We start from the raw sequence: 17771 nt of genomic DNA, 5'->3' as shown, positions 1-17771 counted from the left end.
AATAAGAATTTGTCCCAAAGTGTCGTCCAATATATTGGGTTGAACATGATGGACTGTTACCTGGAGTGTTGCCCTTAGTTACTGAACAGAACAACAAAATTTTAGCTTTGCATTGTTTAAATTAATGTAATCAATGTATGATATTTTGACATTGCTGTCAGAATGTGATACAACATCAACTAATGAGCTATTTTAAAACAAAATCTTTTATTTATGTTTGAAATTTAAGAACATCTCTTTCAAGAATGGGAATGATTATAAATATACTCTCTTGAAGGTGACTCTTGTTAAATGGAATAGGTTGCAATAAATGAATAAACATCCAAATAACCAAAATAATTTATTGCTGTATTTCGGAAATAAATGTGATCTGAATAAAACAAATTGACAATCAAAAGCAAATATATTGTTGCAACTAAAGGATGATTAAATGTTTCTATACAAGTTATTCTGCCCTCTTCTCCCTTACTACTTGCCTTTTTCCTCCCTTTCTTTTGAAGTCACTGAATAGTTTGGATGGCGTTTCTCACCAATTGCCCATTCTTCAGCTATGAAGCTAGCTTGGGTTGATGGGCTATTTGTAAATAAAAGGACATTGCAGGCATATGCACTCCTAGCTTCAGTTGACATCCGCAGACATGTTTTTTGCCCCCCTGGCAAGGATTCTTGGATGAGCGTCTAAATTGAGAGTTCAATGTATTAGCATACCTTCAATTCTATATGGCTTTGATTTGCACCTGGTCAAAACTGAATGAAATAACATGCAACAGTACAGCACAGAACAGGCCCTTCGGCCCACAATGTTGTGCCAACATAGCTAATTCCTCCTACCTACAGAATGCCCATATCCCTCCATTTTCCACTCATTCATGTGCCCATCCAAGCCCCTCTTAAAAGCCCCCAACGAATTTGCCTCCACCACCCTATCGGGCAACACATTCCAGGCATCCACCACTCTCTGAGTAAAAAAAAAATGTACCTCTCATGTCTGTTCTGAACCTACCCCCTCTCATCTTAAATGCAAGCCCTCTGGTATTAGATCGCTCAATAATGGGGAAAAAGATAATGGGAATGCAGACTAATATTTCAAACTTCGAGGTTTTCACTTAAAAATATGAACTTACAGCTTGGCTTCTATTGGGTTTACCAGTTTATTGCTAAATTTTATCGTTTTATTATTTAAATTTTATTAAACAGTATTTTAAATACTAGATAATGAAATACATAAACTGTTGAAATTACAATATAATTGCAAAGTAATAAAATGCAGTTGTTACAAACTTAGAAAATGTTATTCTTCATTGAAAATATTACAAGTGAAACAGTATTTTAATTATTTGTCTTACAGCTCAGAAGCAGTCTTCAGAATTTTAAACTGCAGATAAATCATGATGCAACTCAGTAAGTATTTCACATTTTTTGAATGAAGTCCATGAGCTGTGGTTATAGAAATTAGAGGTTTAAGTGTAGCTGCATTTAATCCTAAATTTGAAGCTGATTTCACAGTGTGCCTACACTCTCAGGTGGATTCATCAAAGGTTATGGCACAGAAAGTAATCACTGAATCCAAGCAAAACAAAAGCATTTTGCGCAGTTTGCACCAGATATTCGGGCATGGGTTCTGGCACTTAAAGTGCTCATCCAGGAACTTTTCAAACATGTTGAGTGTTTCTGCCTCCATCACTTCCTTTCAAGCACACAGTTTGAGACCCATATCACTCTTGGGTGAAATAAAAATTCTCATCTTTCCTCCAATCTAGAAACTGCCTTAATTTTATTTCATCAAGCTACTGAGCTCTGTTTGTAGAAATAGGTATTTCCTGTTCACCCTATTTAGGCCTCAAGAGTTTTATGCACCTTTCCTCTCAGTTTCTTCTGTTCCAAAGGAAACAACCTGATCAAACTAATTTTTCCTCATGAACTGAAGTTCTCCGGCCCCAGCATTCTCAGAGTCACATAGAGATGTAGCACAGAAAAGGTCCTTCAGCCCACCAAGTCTGCACCATCATCAACCACCCATTTACATTAATCCTTTTTTTTATTCTCCCTACATTCCCGTCAGCTCCTCCCAGATTCTGCCAACAGCCTATACACCAGGGGCAATATACAATGGCCAATCAATCTACCACCCTGCACGTCTTTGGGATGAGGGAAGAAACCAAAGCACCAAGAGGAAACCCCCGCGGTCACTGTGAGAACATGCAAACTCCACACAGACAGCACCCAAGGACAGGACTGACCCGGGCCTCTAGTACTGTGAGATCCCATGCAGCTATCACAATATGCCCGTATGTGCTAGTCGTATCCATCGCTCCGGTTGTGGCCTGATTCCTTGTATGTGCTCAAGAATAGCTTCCCTATTCTTTGTCTCACCTAATAAAGGCATTTGTCCCAAATGCCTTTGTAATCACCTTATTGGCCTGTCGAACTAATTTCATTGATCTGTGGACATTCACTTCAAGATCCTGTTGTTACACTATCCTTCCAGTATCCTACCAGTTAGCGTGTATTCCCTTGCCTTGTTTGCCAAATGCATTACCTCATATTTCTCTCGACTGAAGTCCATTTGCCACTCTTTGGCTCTACCTGGCCAGTCCAATCTTAAAGCTGCATGCTTAATTTAGCAGAAGTTGCAACCTTCAATGCTTAAATATACATGAGGCAAAATTAAAATATTAATATATTTATCTCTGTTCTAGAAATGAGTGATTAAAGATTGCTAGCTAAATAAACACCCATCAGTTTTCCTGAGCATTTCAATGTTTTGCAACAATACATATGAAAAGTGAGAAGTTTGTTGTACATTCAAATTAATTCCCCACATTAACGAATGGCTAATAACATTGTAATAATAGATTAAAAAAATGAGAAATACTAAGGACAAAAATATACTCAAGTTTTCTACAGTATTCATATATAAATATCTCGAGGAAGGCCAATAGTTACGTGACACTTTGGCTTTCAGTACAAGCACTTAATTTCTAACAAATACCAAAGACCTAAATAGTTCTATTAGATTTTTATTGTGCATTGTTCAATTTATAATTTAAGTACAACACTCATTTTCACCAGTTCAATTTGTTAGTCGCCACATCTTATTTTAAAATAATTCGATAAACCCTCATTGTGTGAATCATTGAAGTCCTCCATGATTTATAAAGTGAGTAAATTTGTTACGTTTGATAATATTTGATTTGCTGATGCGATGAGTAAAATATTGATTCATCTTCTCCAATTTGTCTTTCATTCTTCTCGTGTAAAGTTCAATAAAATCTTTCAGCGGAAGCCTCTTCGGTAAATGTAGGTTCATAAAGCTTGTAACATGCTTGGAACCAATACCAGCCTGAATATATGAATTACATTGCAGTAAAAACACTCTAATCATGAAGGTTTGAAGCTTCAAATCTTGGGCTGAAAAAGAATTAGACCAGAATAGTGGTCTAATAGTTTACATCTATGAAATTCTGAGTACAGCTCCTGTTAATGATCAAGCCATCCTAGATCATTAAAAGCAGAATTATATCATTCTAGCATCGTAGCATCTCTGTTTAATTGCTATTTTCATTTTCAATTTGAATCTTCAACAGCATCTACTATTTTGTAAAAAAAAAGGCACTGGAGAAATTTATTCAAGTTTATTGTAATGCCAATTTATTACTGGTGTTACCACTCTGGTTGGTATCAGCAAGCATGCTGAATTGTCAAAAGAAGTGGATTAGGATTAAGAAATTCAAAGCAGCTACTGCACTCGCCTATAATTTCAATAATTGTCTCTTCGTTTTACGTGCCACCACCCGCAACCTCCCACAACCCCTCCTTTCCCACTCCCACTGAAGCAAGAGAAATGCAAACTTTAGTCAGCACTTTTCCCTCTTAAAATTAACTTCTGTCATTTTTATTGATGGGAAAACATTTCTGTAAGCTAGGCTGTAAAGACATTAAGTGAAAGCATTTAGATGTGCCCCTATAGCACAAAACAGCCCTTAATTGAATATAAATTGGAAATGTCAATGCAAGCCTGTGGGACTGTTGTAAGCAGCTGAAAAATTCACAACATTGCGTTTAGATTTGTTCTAATCAAGCATACCAGCGACATTCATAGTTTCTATCTCTTGTAAGTTACTGGTATGGGTATTTGATGCATGGTTTGACATTCACCTCAAATTTGCACTACAATTTATCATTGGTGCAAACTCATTTGTGAAGAGGTTTGACCCGACCCCGAGGTAAAGTGGTGCAAGATTGCCTCCTGCGTGGTAGTGCAGTTTTTGTTTCACTCCATCTTAAATGTGCAGCCTATTCTGAATCAGTTGCATTTGCACCATGTCTGTTGCATTGTTACAGAGCAAAACCACTTTATATTAATGCTACCAAGTTCATCCTAAGACAGTCTTAGCAAGCTCTACATTGGCATGGAACCTTCTGGGTGCAGTGAAAATCAGAAAGTAAGCCAGTAAGAGCACATGCCTGAAATAATTCCTTCTATGTAACTTGAGTAAGATGGTTTCCTTCAGAGATCTGTTCTTCACCTCACCCAGCTTTTAGATATTTGCTGTGCATAAACGTCTTAACTTTGAATATTAGAGACTGACGTATGTAAAAAATTTTTTTGTGAAGTGGTTTCTGCTTGGCTGTAACAGATATGATAAAAAGAAATGTTTGATTTGATTTGCAGTCAGCATTCAAAGAAAACAGTGGAAGACCTCCTGTAGAACACTGGCTATCATGAGATGAACCATTGGTAATACCACTAAACCTGGTGTAGAAGAGATCCAAGGGAACTGTTGAGCTTCTTGTTTAAATGAGAGAAAGTAGTTGAATATATTATGATTTATTGATGGTGGGGACCACAGTACATCTTGATTAGACATACAATTTATCTTGGCCTTGTATTTGTAGCCAGGGAGCATAAATAAAATGTCATCTGCAAATAGACATTCTAATGCCTGATTTGAGTTATGACTGCAAGTCATATTGCAATTGTAGTGCAATTATGACTACAGTATGACTGCAACCTCAATGAAATTGCATTTATCAGTGAAAGGGAAGTTCAGGAGCACAAACTACCATCAATTTAGAATGTTGTGAAATTAGATATTCCATGAAGTTTGGGGGGAGGGGGGGGGAAACAAGGTTTAAGAATAGAACTGAGATGTAAATTTCCTACAGTAAGTTCTTATTAAACATATTTATATTGAACAGCAATGGCATGGTTCAGAATGTTCTATTGATAAGAACTGCTATGGGATCAAGCTAACTTTGTTTTTGAATAATCCCTCAAGAATTTCATAGGATTTATTGTTCAGAAATATCATCAATAAAAAATAAAATTTCCCCCACATGAAATGTCCATAATTTAAGAGGGAGTAACAGTTTGCAAGTGATGTTGGCTGTATTTTTAAATCAAGGATTGTATAGGACTTTATTCAACAAAAAATCAGGAGGAAAGATACCAAATGTGATCAATAATTATGGAGAGATTCCATAAGATTTTTTGTTAATGCTTTGAGATAATACAAATTGTTTGTGGATGAAAGGTTGATGGATCTTTCCTCCCAATGGATTTTTTTATATATACAGTATTTTGCCCTAATTTATAAGCAATGTTCATGAGCTACATCACCAAAAATAGAACTCAGATGAATTTAAACCTTATATCCAGTAATCTGATACTGTAGCAATCACTCATGGAAATTTTAGAAGCATCTGACAGCTTAATCTCATTCTATCCAGTTTTTATAGCACAAGTTTCTCTTGGCACTTATTTGATTTCACATAGTTATCGAGCAAAAAATATTTGGATTGCCAAGAAAAATCCAAAAACAAAAACTGCAGATACTGGAAATCTGAAATAAAAACAGAAAATGCCAGAAACACTCAGCATTTCGTGCAGCGTCTGTGGAAAGGAGAAACTGAGTTAATGTTTCAGGTAATTTGAAAACCACTATTGCTGCTGAGTATTGATTTATCTGTCACTTTCTGGTTTATTTTGATGACCCTAGTGGTCAAAGACCTTGTAGTAATTTATTAATTTGACTGTTCACCATACCAAACAAATACCTTTGAATTTCTAGGACATAAGGATGATTCAAATTATTAAAATGATGACACGTGGAAAAATATATTAAATTCAGTGTGAATTATTTGAATAAATAAATCAGAAACGATTGACTTTTTTGGTACTTTCCCAGTTTGGTGTGATAGGACTTTGATGTTTTCTTTTAGATACAATGGTCTGGCTTAATATCTAGGCAGAAAAGAGGAATATTAATGTGTTATTCAGTGTCTTAGTTAATGATTAGCATTGAAACAAATAATGTCATTTTAATTACTATTACTTTTTGCTAATAGTTAAAATTGTCATCCTGTCAATTGAAATAATACAATTGTAAACTCCAAATGGTTAATTGTTTAATATATAGGCTGATTTTCTTCAACTATTAAAAATTTGCATTGGCTTGCACTAAAGGGTTTATATTCATAGTGTACTCATTTATTTCAATTTCAAATAGTGTGCCTTGTGCTATGCATTAGCTGTAGTTTCTCCCGTGTTCCTTCATACTGCTATGACTTCATTCCAGTCCTTTGATCTTCTATGTCCCTGGCCTGTGCTTCTGTTCTTGATTACCATGAATCAATGCACTGTTATGTTACTGCACTGTGTCTCCTGTGGATTGTAACAGTTCCTGTATTGCATCCTTTTTCATTTAGATAAAAGTAACTAAAAATACCTGTTTCATTTCATGTGAATAAACATTGGCCAGGTTTATTTGTGGTGGGGATTTTGTTTTTTTTTAAGATCTGTGGTTAGCGTTCATTTCTGCAAACCCAAACCTGACCAGACAGTTGCAGCAGTGACATCTTCATCTCTAAATTAAATTGCCTTAAGTTGAAGGTGGTGTTGCAATCCAATCGGTTGACAGTTTTTCGACAAAATCCAAGCAAATTCCCTCTGGTGTTGGTCCAAGTGAGTTGGGGAATGGACAGTCTTGAGATTCATAATACTTTATAATGACTATTGATTTACATTGGCTAAGCCAAATTATATTTTTTATTGCAAAGTACAGTGGACTTGAAGGTTAGCAAGCTTTGAAGATTTTATTCCATTATGCTATGAAAATCTTCACATATGCCTTTTATCTTTATCCCTCAACATTTATAAAGGAGATGATGCACAGCAAGGTGGTATCCAAAAGTCTGTGTCATCAGTGGAAAGAGGAGAGATTTGTCTTAAGCTTTAGCACATAGTTGTTGCACCTAGGCAGCATTTTGCTGGGATAGCAGCTCCCATTTGGCCTCCTCCCATTTTGAACCTTTTGTCACTAATGGCATGGAATACGATTGTGACAGTGACATGGCTTGAGCACTGTCAGCTATTGAAGTACATTATTGCCATTAAAAATATTGATGCACTTGCACTATCATTGTTTTCATAGATGTCTCAAAAAGATGACCAAGGAAATTAGCTCAATGCAGATGGGAGAGCCATGAACATGTCTTTTCATATACAGTGGATAGATTTAAGATCCTCATTGAATTATGTTGATTGTATTGTCTGGTAATGCGTGTAATTTGAAACCATTATCGCTGCTGAGTATCGATTGTTCTGAAATCCAATGGGTCATGATCTAAAATAAAGTCTGACCATGTAGTTTCTATGTTTACTGCAGGCGACCTGACACAGTCAAACAGAAGAATGCTTTTCCACCAAATTTCATTCATTCTCTTGATTCAACTCATATGATGCTAACCACACTCTATTGTTACAGGTAAGCTATCGACTAACAACCTTACTACTACTGAAATGTTTGAACTCATTTCTGAAAGCACATTTTAAAATGCCCAGATGCTTATGAATCCTTTGGTTATTAAATCCACTTCAGTCTCTACATTTTTCATCTTTCTAATAACTATCTTTTGCTGCAGTAAGATGTGTAAACTGTACAGAAATCAAAGACTTATTGAGCCCTTCAAGTTATACATACATACATAGTGGTGTGGGAGTCTTTCTGTAAAAAATTAAAATTGATGATTTCACACTCCAAGGAACTTTATACAGGTTAGCAGCAAACTGACAAAAATCTGGTGATTTGATAGCAGCCATAGTGTACAGAAGGTGGCTTCTCGCCCTCTTCATTCCTGCTGGCAAAAGAAATATGTCTGTTTATTCAAATCTATACTGATGAGTTCCATTTCCGCTAGATCTGTTCAGTTAACTTGCATCAGTTGGTTATATGCTGTCCTGTTTAATAATTATGAAGTACTTTGCTCTTTTATCTTGTACTATCATTTTGAACCAGATGCCTTAAGTACGGTTGAACAATAACTGCACTTCAGATGGCACAGAGGGTTGTTGAAATATTGGAAAGACTTGCCCTGATCAAAACAGTAAAATGGCTTTGCATGCTCTACAATTTTGGGGAAAAAAAGAGCTAAATTATATTTGTTTTTCATTTATAATATTAATCACTGGTATTGTGCAAGCTAAGTGCTTTTACCACATTACTACATTCAAATGAAAATTGGCTCATTCATCAGTGGTCTGAAGCAAAGCTGCAATCATCAAGCTACCCCTACTAGTGGTTTACTGGAAAGAAAACACAAAAATAGAGATTAAAAGCCTGTGATTGATTCAGAGGGGGAAAAGAAGTCCGATTCCATAAGGCAATCAAGCAAGCTTCAAAAGACCTATGTTGTACATGACCTTTAGCAGTTACAACTGAATAGAAATTTACCCATCTAATTGGAAATCCCACCTTCAGAATCTTGTTACATTACTTTATAAAGGATTATTCACTTTAGCTTGTTTCAGAAAATCATGATCTGCAAGAATAAATACTGGCACTGATCCTAATTTTTTGCACAGATTTTATGGTATTGGTCTTTGATCCTGCCAACATGGTCTGTTTAAAATATAATCTTTAATCGTTTTTAAAAATTTGCAATCCTCCCTTAAGACTGCATTTCTACAAACTAAGTGACCCTATTGTATCAAGCTCATCCCAAGAATTGTCTGATAGGTCCTCTGCATCATTTCAAAATTCTTCACATCCAGAGGCCAAAACTGAGAATATAAGCAAAGCAGTGGAATAACATAACCTTTTACAGGTTTGAGTAATCACACAAGGTCAAGTCCATTCCTTCATGTCGTCATTTTGTACTACTGTTTATATATGCAAACTAGTGTTAGAATTCAAAGTATAATTGACGAGAGAAAACACAGATTAACAGCAAGGATTAGGAAATCAGTTTAATGGGGCACAAGACACAATAGAGATTTCCACAGATGGGGCCTTGTGAGGGAGGAGACTTGACTGAGGTTTTGAAGTAGACAATGTTTCTGATGGGCAGAAGGCAGCAGGCTGATGAAGGTTATTTACAAAATACTGATTTAGATTTGAGCAGGGTGGGGACATAAGTAGGCAGTGTCCTTGTGATTAAACCATGCTTTCTTGATGATAAACTAAATATAAAGTACCTTGGGAGTGTTGACTTTAAATGTGTCCCAGGTCTTTGTGCCAGTAGGAAAATTTTATTGCCATAACTTGCCATATTTTTCCCCTCCCCTCCCCCCCCCCCCCCCCCCCCCCAGAGCAGGCATAACATTTGTCTCTGTCCACGACTGCTTCTGGACACACGCTCTGACAGTAGATATCATGAACAAGGTAATTATTCTCATTAAATTATTTCTGCTTTTTCAGTAACACCCAGTACGGTCGTGTAAGAAAATACATAATTTTTTTATTTAAAATGAATGTGCCATTCCGTATACTATGCAAGAATGGATTTTTGAGTAGTGTTCTACACAGTTCACTCTTTTTCATGCAAATTTGTGATCTTTCATTTCTGCTATAATCATAATAAAACACCCAATTGCTGATTAGAGTATTAAAGTAAAATGAAAGAAAGAAAAAGTAATTCTCCTTTCCTTTCAATTTCCTAATGAATGTATTAAATAGCAGCAACTTTATAGGATTGGTGGGGGTGGGGGAGAAACAATACATCCCATAGTGTATGGTGGTGGAACAGATTAGAAAATTTCATACCCAAATGCAAAGTTAAAAATGGACCTATATAAAAAGGGGAAGGAATTGTGCTTTTATTTCTTAAGGTGGCACATCTCTTGAATGCTGTCTTGTGGCTAACATAATCAAATTTCTCTAACTTTACCACCAATTAAATAAAATAATTCTGTGCAATTCATTGAATGTAAATACTTATGGTAAGTAGTGAGAACTATACAAGAATCACTGAACTGTAGCTTTCCTTAGCTTGCATACGATTTAATATATTTGGCAGATTAATCTGGTACCAGAGCTCTAACAATTAGCACAGAGCCCATCGTTTAAAATTGTATTTTTGATTGTTATCTCATAACTTTATTTTAGGGTCATATGGCTCTATAAATATCAGACTCCGATCAAAATCTGTAACATGAAATGCTCAGTCAACAAAAAATAACACGTGTCATCAATGCTTTGCCAGTTGTGAGAGAAACATCAATTGCTTGAACTGTACTCAAACACTCTCCTAAAACCTCTTCCCCTCTACACATTTATCCCAATCGTTAAAATCCACCTAAAAAAAATCTTTCCATCTAGTTTTTGCCTCCTGTCCTTATTCTCACATAGCAGTTCTTTCTCTTTTTTTCTTCTCTCCCTTTCTGTAAAATGCCTTGGGATCTTTTCAGTTAAAAGGTGCTGTGTAAACACACATTGATGTTGCGAGTTGGGTCTGTCACCTGATGGCCTTATTACTCAAGTGATGAGTTGATGATACAAAACCATTGGCTCCATATGCCTTTTACTTATAAATTAAGAATGCCCAATGTTGAAAATAATAAACTTTTCTAGATAACTAAAGTTTTAGAAAATAGCTGTCAAATGAATTATTAAAGCAGTTATCATAACTACTCAGCAGATGAGGTAGCATCTGTGGAGAATGAAACAATGTTTTGGATTGGTGACCATTCATCAGACCCGAACTGTTCTGGCAAAGGCTCATTAACCTGAAACATTCACTCTTTGCCCAAGATGCTGAGTATTTCAGATTGCCAGCATATACAGTATTTTGCTTTTGTATAATAAATGTCTTCTATCAAGTGAAGTAAATACTGAATAGTGTAGCATTGAACTGCAATTGAATTGCAAAGCTCACTGTACAAGTTATAAATAAGATAATATTTCTACTTTTAATCCTAAACTGTCATTCCAGTCTTATGGAAGTTTGCAAATAGTCAACATCCATTATCCCTATAATGCAGTCAAAATTATCACAACATAAATGATTTTTTCCTTTACTGTACTGTAATCTATTTTGTAATGTGATACTGAAATACAATTTTATTAAGTGGTCCTATGTGTTATTTTCCTTTAGTTTTTTCAACTTAAGTGGTCAACACAGATCTAGACACTTAGCCTATGCAACAATAATCTGAATATTTATTTAAATGATGTGCACATGTTGCAGATTTGCCGTGAGCAGTTTGTAGCCCTACACAACCAGCCGATTCTTCAAGATCTTTCCAGGTTCCTGGTTAACAAATATCGCTATAACATCCCGTAAGTTTTGAACCTTTTATTCTATACAGCATACGTGTTCAAAGATATGATTAGAAGCAGTCATTAGAGCAAATTAAAAGTGCTCAATGTCTTAATTTTTGTTAAAATAACACACTGAACTAAACTGGGCATGGTTGAATATTTGTCTTTGCAGTTTCGACAGAAAACCTAAACGGCTTCAGGAGTACAAAAGAATGCTGGAGGTGCTGTCCAAAGTTCTGAAGAGAGGTACAAAGAAAATTACTCTAAGAAAATAAGCCTGGCATTAGGTTAACTTTTACATCTGTTCAACGAGTCAAGGGGAATAATTAATACGTGCATTCCTAAATGTAAAAGGTTTTAGAATATTTATATGGTAGGAGATAAGTATACAGAAGGTCACAATTATGAATGGAGTAAGAGGTACAATTAAGATCAAATTAAATTTTTTCAAGAAGAAAAAAGGAATAACTGCACAATGATCACATCTCTGTGATGAACATTGGCTGAGGCAAAAAAAATCGAGCACAACTAGAGGAAGCTGTTCCTAGATAATTTTTTCTGAACGATTTTTGCTGTCAGTTCTTCATTTCCTCCTCACTTTTGTGTAGATACTGATCTCATTCTTTGTTACACAACCTAAATAATGGTTATTCTTATGTGAATTTTGACAGTAACTGCATGTCATTTCCCATTAGAAAACTGGAAATCTAGACTAACACAACACATGTATCATGTTTCCAGTGGGAACACTAGCTACACACCTGTCTACAAATAAGATGTGATGCCCCACCATCATTCTAAATGTGATCTATTGATTCAACAATATAGATTGATTATGGGCCACACTGGACCCCATGCATAGCTTTTCACTGGATAAACTCGTTGAACTACCTTTGTCTGGTAACTCAATTTCTTGCCACTGGTGACCACATTCCATGAATTAGCAAAGAAACACAAATTGTCCCCTGATACACCTAAAGAGTCATTTGTATCCACTCTTCCTTCCTGGTTCAGTCTTGTACCCAGACTCATGGCTTCATGTTCATTTTTCCTTGCAGGTGAATTTGATCTAGAGAAGGTAAAAGAGTCCACTTATTTCTTCAGCTGAAGATATAGAATGCTGGGCTGGCCATCTGAGATTATCCACCTTAAATTGCCCTGTGGAATTCCCCCATTGGACCCTCACTGGGGAGAGCAATTTAAATTTCAGTGAAATGGTATTTTTATAAATATATACAGTGAACTTGTGTAAATCTTTGTATATTTATGGTATGGTCAGTGAAAACTACCACATACAGTTGAGCTCCATTTGTACCCAAGGAATAAATTATCATTGATGTAAAGGAAGACCTTGTTTACATTGTTGCCTAATTATGTGTTCTTTGCTGCAAATATACTGGAGCAAACATTCACTTTTTTTTAAACCATTCCTATTTTGTTACTGGTCATTCTTGCCCCAGTGGAAGCAAATATTTGTCCTTTGTAAGACAAAACACAGCAGACTGCTTGGGTATTGGTGAAAAAGTTCAGAGCATTGTGAATAGAGAACATTGAAAAGGCCACAGATTCGTGCCAAATGGTGTTTCAAAATGATTTATCCCTCAAAAATAAGTTAAACTGATTTTCCTATTATTGCTTAAATGAAAGCAAATGCTTTCCCTAAGTAAACTCTTGCAAATCTATTTCCACAAATTCTTAATTTTGGAGACAGGACTACAACATTTACCCTGACATTAGTAACATTGTGGTTCAGTAATCTGGTGAATGTAAAATAATCTGGTGAATGTAAAATAATCTGGTGAATGTAAAATAACAACATCCTCAGGACCAAATCTCAGGCTAATAAGGGCTTTGGGTAGCACATGGCCCCCTCTGAGCTTCCTGGATTGTTTTCATTTGAGTCCTGTCCTCCTTGGCTTTGAAACTTCATTCTTCTGATATACTGTGCATTGAAGAAAATGTAAATTTTATTTCAGTTTTTAAAAAAATGCCATTGTATCCTTCATGACTTTACAACTTTAGTTGAAAGCTATTGTGACCTCATTCCCTAACCTCAGACAACTGAGAAATTGTGGCATTTCTTGTTATTTTTGAACTGTAATGAATTTTGTTTTGCAGAAAGTTTGACAGTTAAGTTTCTATTTTTTGTAATAAAAATGTGCAATCCAAAAAAATGGCTAATAACCATTCTATAACATGTAGTTCAAGTTTCTGCAGAACTTAATGCTAATGAAAGGATGGAGAACTACAAATGCTGGTTGTTGAAGTTACTGCAAGACTTTGACAAAAAAATTTAAAATCTGAGCTTTCAATGCACTTTCTCTGCCACTTGACAGAATAAGCAGGCTGCTGTTTCTATAATGGAAGTAATCAATTTGATTCCAGAGAGAAGAGATCAATCTGGTGCAAAAAGTAAACTCGTCCCTCCTTTATCTGGTTCCACCCATCACTGACCAGCTTCTTGTCTTGCCTCTCCCTCTCAACTTTATACACTGGTTATCATCCCTCTGTACTTTCAGTCCTGATGCAGGGTCTCGACCTGAAATATCAACCACCCCTCTGCCTCCACAGATGCTGCTGTGTCTGTTTTCCATTAATTTGATTTTGTATTTGAATTTATATAGATAATTGTGATGAACTAATTTGGAGAGACTATCAGGTACTCATCACCTTTGATAGAAATATTACTTTTAAGAGGCTAAATATACTTACGGATTTCTTTATAAATGCTGCAGAGAAGTGCACAGAGGCTAGAAGATTAAGAAAACAATGGAGTAATTGAACAAATACTTTATGGCTGTTCACAGAATGTAAAAAAAACCCTCCTGGACATACTGGAACCAGTGCAAACGAGGAAGTAAAAGAAATTAGCTATAGAGATAGTCAATGCTCTGGTTGTATTCTTCCAAAATCTAATCCATTCTGGAATAGTTCCTGCATGTTGTAAAGTAGCAACGTATACCTAGCAGCCCGAGGTTGTGACCCCTGCCATCAGGGATATCCTCCCTTTATTTGGTTTATCCAAGTCATGTTAAAATTTAATAGATTTAAGGTTCACTCTCATGCATCAGTCTTGCCACCCTAGGGTCAATCTAGTAAATTTTTGTTGCTCTATGACAAGAATGACCTTCCTCAGATTAGGAGACAAATCACACACAAAAACCCAGATGGAATATAACCAAGGCCCTGTACAACTGCACTAAGATATCCATGTTACTGTACTCAAATCATTTTGAAATGAAGTCCAATTGTCTTTTATCTTCCCAACCCTTGCTTTCTGCAACTGATCTACAAGGACACCCAATACATCATCATTCAGATAATAACCTTGTCTTCCTGTTTTTAAGAACTGGAGTGGATAACTTACTTCACACAAAACTACATCTACAATGCATTTGCCCACTCACCCAACTGGTCTAAATTACATTGGAGCCTCTTTATATCCTACTCCTACCTCACATTCCCTCCTCTACACTTTTGTGTCATCTGCAAGCTTTGAGACATTACCTATAGATCCCTCATCCAAATCATTGATTATATACTATGAATAGCTAGGCCCCATTGCAACACCCCACTAGCCTGTGCTTGCCACCCAGGAAAGGATCTGCTTATTCTCATTTCTGAACAGTCAACCAATCCACACCAGTATGTTACCTTACACCTGGGAACATATGAGAACCTTGTGCAAGTCCAAATACACCACATGGCTTGGTTCTCCCTTATCTATTCTACTAGTTACATCCTCAAAATCCAGTAGATTTGTTCTGCATGATATCCCCTTCGATAATACATTGCTGATTTTGTCCAATCCCATTAATGCTTTCCAAGAGTTCTGTTACTACATCTTGTATAACAAACGTTAGCATTTTGCTGCTACTTCTGTTAGGCTTACTTGTCTGCAATTCCCTGCTTTTTCCATTAAAAAAAAAGTGGGCTTATATTTTGCCATCCAAACTACAGGAATTGTTCCAGAGTCCAAGAATAAAGGTCCTTTGCTACAATTACAAGGCCTTTAAGAGGTCACACGACGAGTATTGTGTACAATTTTGGCCTTACCTGTAAAGGAATGTTTGCTTTTGAGGGAGCACTGTAAAGATTCACCAACTGGTTCCTTGGATAGTAGGTCTGTCACATGAAGAGAGATTGAGTAGGTTAGTCATAAGAATGAAAAGTAACTTCATTGGAAAAATATAAAATTTGTAGTGGGCTCAACACAAGAGATGCAAGGAGGATGATTCCTGGGTAAGTCATCTGGAATTAAGGGTTGTAGTCTTAAAATAAGGATTGGACCATTTACTTCTGAAGTGAGGAGCAATTACTTCTCTCAAGAGGTGGTGAATTTTAGAAATTCTCTACCCTGGAAGGCTCTGGAGGTTCATTATTGATTGTATTCAGGAGGGAGGTCAGTAAGTTTCTGGATTTTTAAAAGAATTGAGGGATATGGGGATAGAGCAGGAAAATGGCATTGAAATGGAAGAGCAAATTTGGTCTTGTTGAATGGCCTACTCCTGCTCTAAAGTTTTTTTAAGTAGATGGAATTCTAAATAGCTCAACACTTTGAATCAGTGCAAAGGGATTTAAATCCTTTTCAGAAAAGTCATTTTGCAATTTCTTACAATGGGATAATCCCTGAATGGATCAGAGAAGCCTTCCCTTTATTTCTTGAGAGAGGATCTGCAGGTTTGAAATATACACCTTTTAACAGGTGCTATGCAGAGAACAAGAGCAATAGAACCTGCTGCCCCAGAAGTGAAATGATTAATGATATATGCAAATCGACAATTCAGTGCTCGATTACAGTTAATGTTTGGCCCAGAGTTATTTGGAAAATAATGATGCTAAATAGGTCCATACTGTTATTCATGTGTAACTAACACATCTGTCTGTGGCAAGGTGGGGCTATCCAATGGGAAGAACATTGCTAGAAATTATTGAATCATTTGCACCAGGTCATCATTAGGCTCATGAGAACAAACTTGCCATTAATTTCCTCATGAATTTCAAGAAGTTTAAAACATATCAGTTTCTTTTTAAAATGCAAAAAAATAAACTCACTGCAGAAACATAGGGCTAGTAATTAATGATGTACATGGCCTTAAATGACTAGATTTATTGTAATGGTCTCCAGCCAAGAGGCAAAAACTGGAATCTCATTTTTGCTACGGGAAAATTGTTCTTGGATGTCAATAAAATTTAATTTTTTAAATAAAGCTTTCTCTCCCCCCCTTTTGCAATTCAAAGTTTCCCACCCTGGGTAATTTAAACTTGGATTCACTATTTCCTTCTCACTCTAATTCTTTCTCCATCTTTAAATCACATTTAAGTTGGTCTCATTCGTGGAAAGAGAAACATTTCAGCTTGAAGACCTTTCATCAGACTGGGAAAGTGAGAAAACAACTCAGTTTTGAGTTGCAGAGAGGGTGGGGGAGGGATGATAGAGTAAAAGTAACATCTCTGATAGGATGAAGCCAAGGTTGCCATGGTGATGTACTGTTGATGAAGCTACCTGATTAATTGGTTAAAAGGAGAGGGAGACAGACAGACAGACAATATATTAGCTACCTCTGGGTCAGAGAATGAAAACTCTTGCCCTGGATAGTCCTTCAAAATAGAATTAAATTGGTACAGGACTTTTACCAAACACTGGCCTAGTTCCAAGGAGGTAGGGATCAGTCAGTATGCAAGTCACACTAAAGGACATTAAAGGGAAGTCCACCAATTAATGGCTGGAAATCCCGGGGGGGGGGCAACTCTGCAGCAACCAGAGAGACAATAAACATCCCGTAGATCAGATCGTGCCAGTGAAGCCTTTGACAAAAATTAGTTCTTCAGCAAGCAAGTCAGGCAGACTTGCTAGTGCAAGGCTTTAACTGCTATTTCCCAAGACCAATGGCCAACATCCACCTAGTGTCCCAAGATAATGGAGGAGTTGAGACAGAGGGAGAGAATCCTACAGGGACTCGTGTCGTCAGCAGGGAAGCAGCAGCAAAATTACAGAGAGACGAATCTCTGTACGTGATGAAGATCATTGCTGTTTCATAGCCCGAATCTTCCCCCACTCCATTTTGGGCAGGGTATTTGGGGACAATCTCCCCTGTCTCAGTTGAAAATAACCAAAGCCAATTGTTAATTCAGTATGCCTAAAGTCACAAAAGTTGCACCACTTATTTCTGTGTGATGAATTGTTAAACTTTGTTTTTAATGTTAATGATGAGTTGACTCCTAGAA

General features: G+C 36.4%; 1 protein-coding gene across 2 annotated transcripts in view; it reads left to right on the top strand.

The window, feature by feature from the left end:
• Positions 1-12738, top strand: part of polrmt (polymerase (RNA) mitochondrial (DNA directed)) — a 66872-nt gene extending 54134 nt beyond the window's left edge. Inside the window, exons 16-21 of one of the 2 annotated variants that reach the window (XM_052037642.1) lie at positions 1349-1401; positions 7671-7769; positions 9593-9665; positions 11470-11561; positions 11716-11789; positions 12602-12738. In XM_052037642.1, coding sequence (XP_051893602.1) covers positions 1349-1401; positions 7671-7769; positions 9593-9665; positions 11470-11561; positions 11716-11789; positions 12602-12651 — 441 coding nt within the window. In that variant the 3' untranslated portion in view covers positions 12652-12738. Of the gene's footprint in view, positions 1-1348; positions 1402-7670; positions 7770-9592; positions 9666-11469; positions 11562-11715; positions 11790-12601 lie in introns of those variants that run through there. The other variant, XR_007958114.1, reaches the window with a different exon arrangement.
• The last annotated feature ends 5033 nt before the right edge of the window (positions 12739-17771 follow it).

The sequence above is a fragment of the Pristis pectinata genome, chromosome 24 (genome assembly GCF_009764475.1).
Source record: "Pristis pectinata isolate sPriPec2 chromosome 24, sPriPec2.1.pri, whole genome shotgun sequence".
NCBI lineage: Eukaryota > Metazoa > Chordata > Chondrichthyes > Rhinopristiformes > Pristidae > Pristis > Pristis pectinata.
Note: the sequence above shows the minus strand (reverse complement) of the source record. Positions and strands in the feature narration are given on the sequence as shown.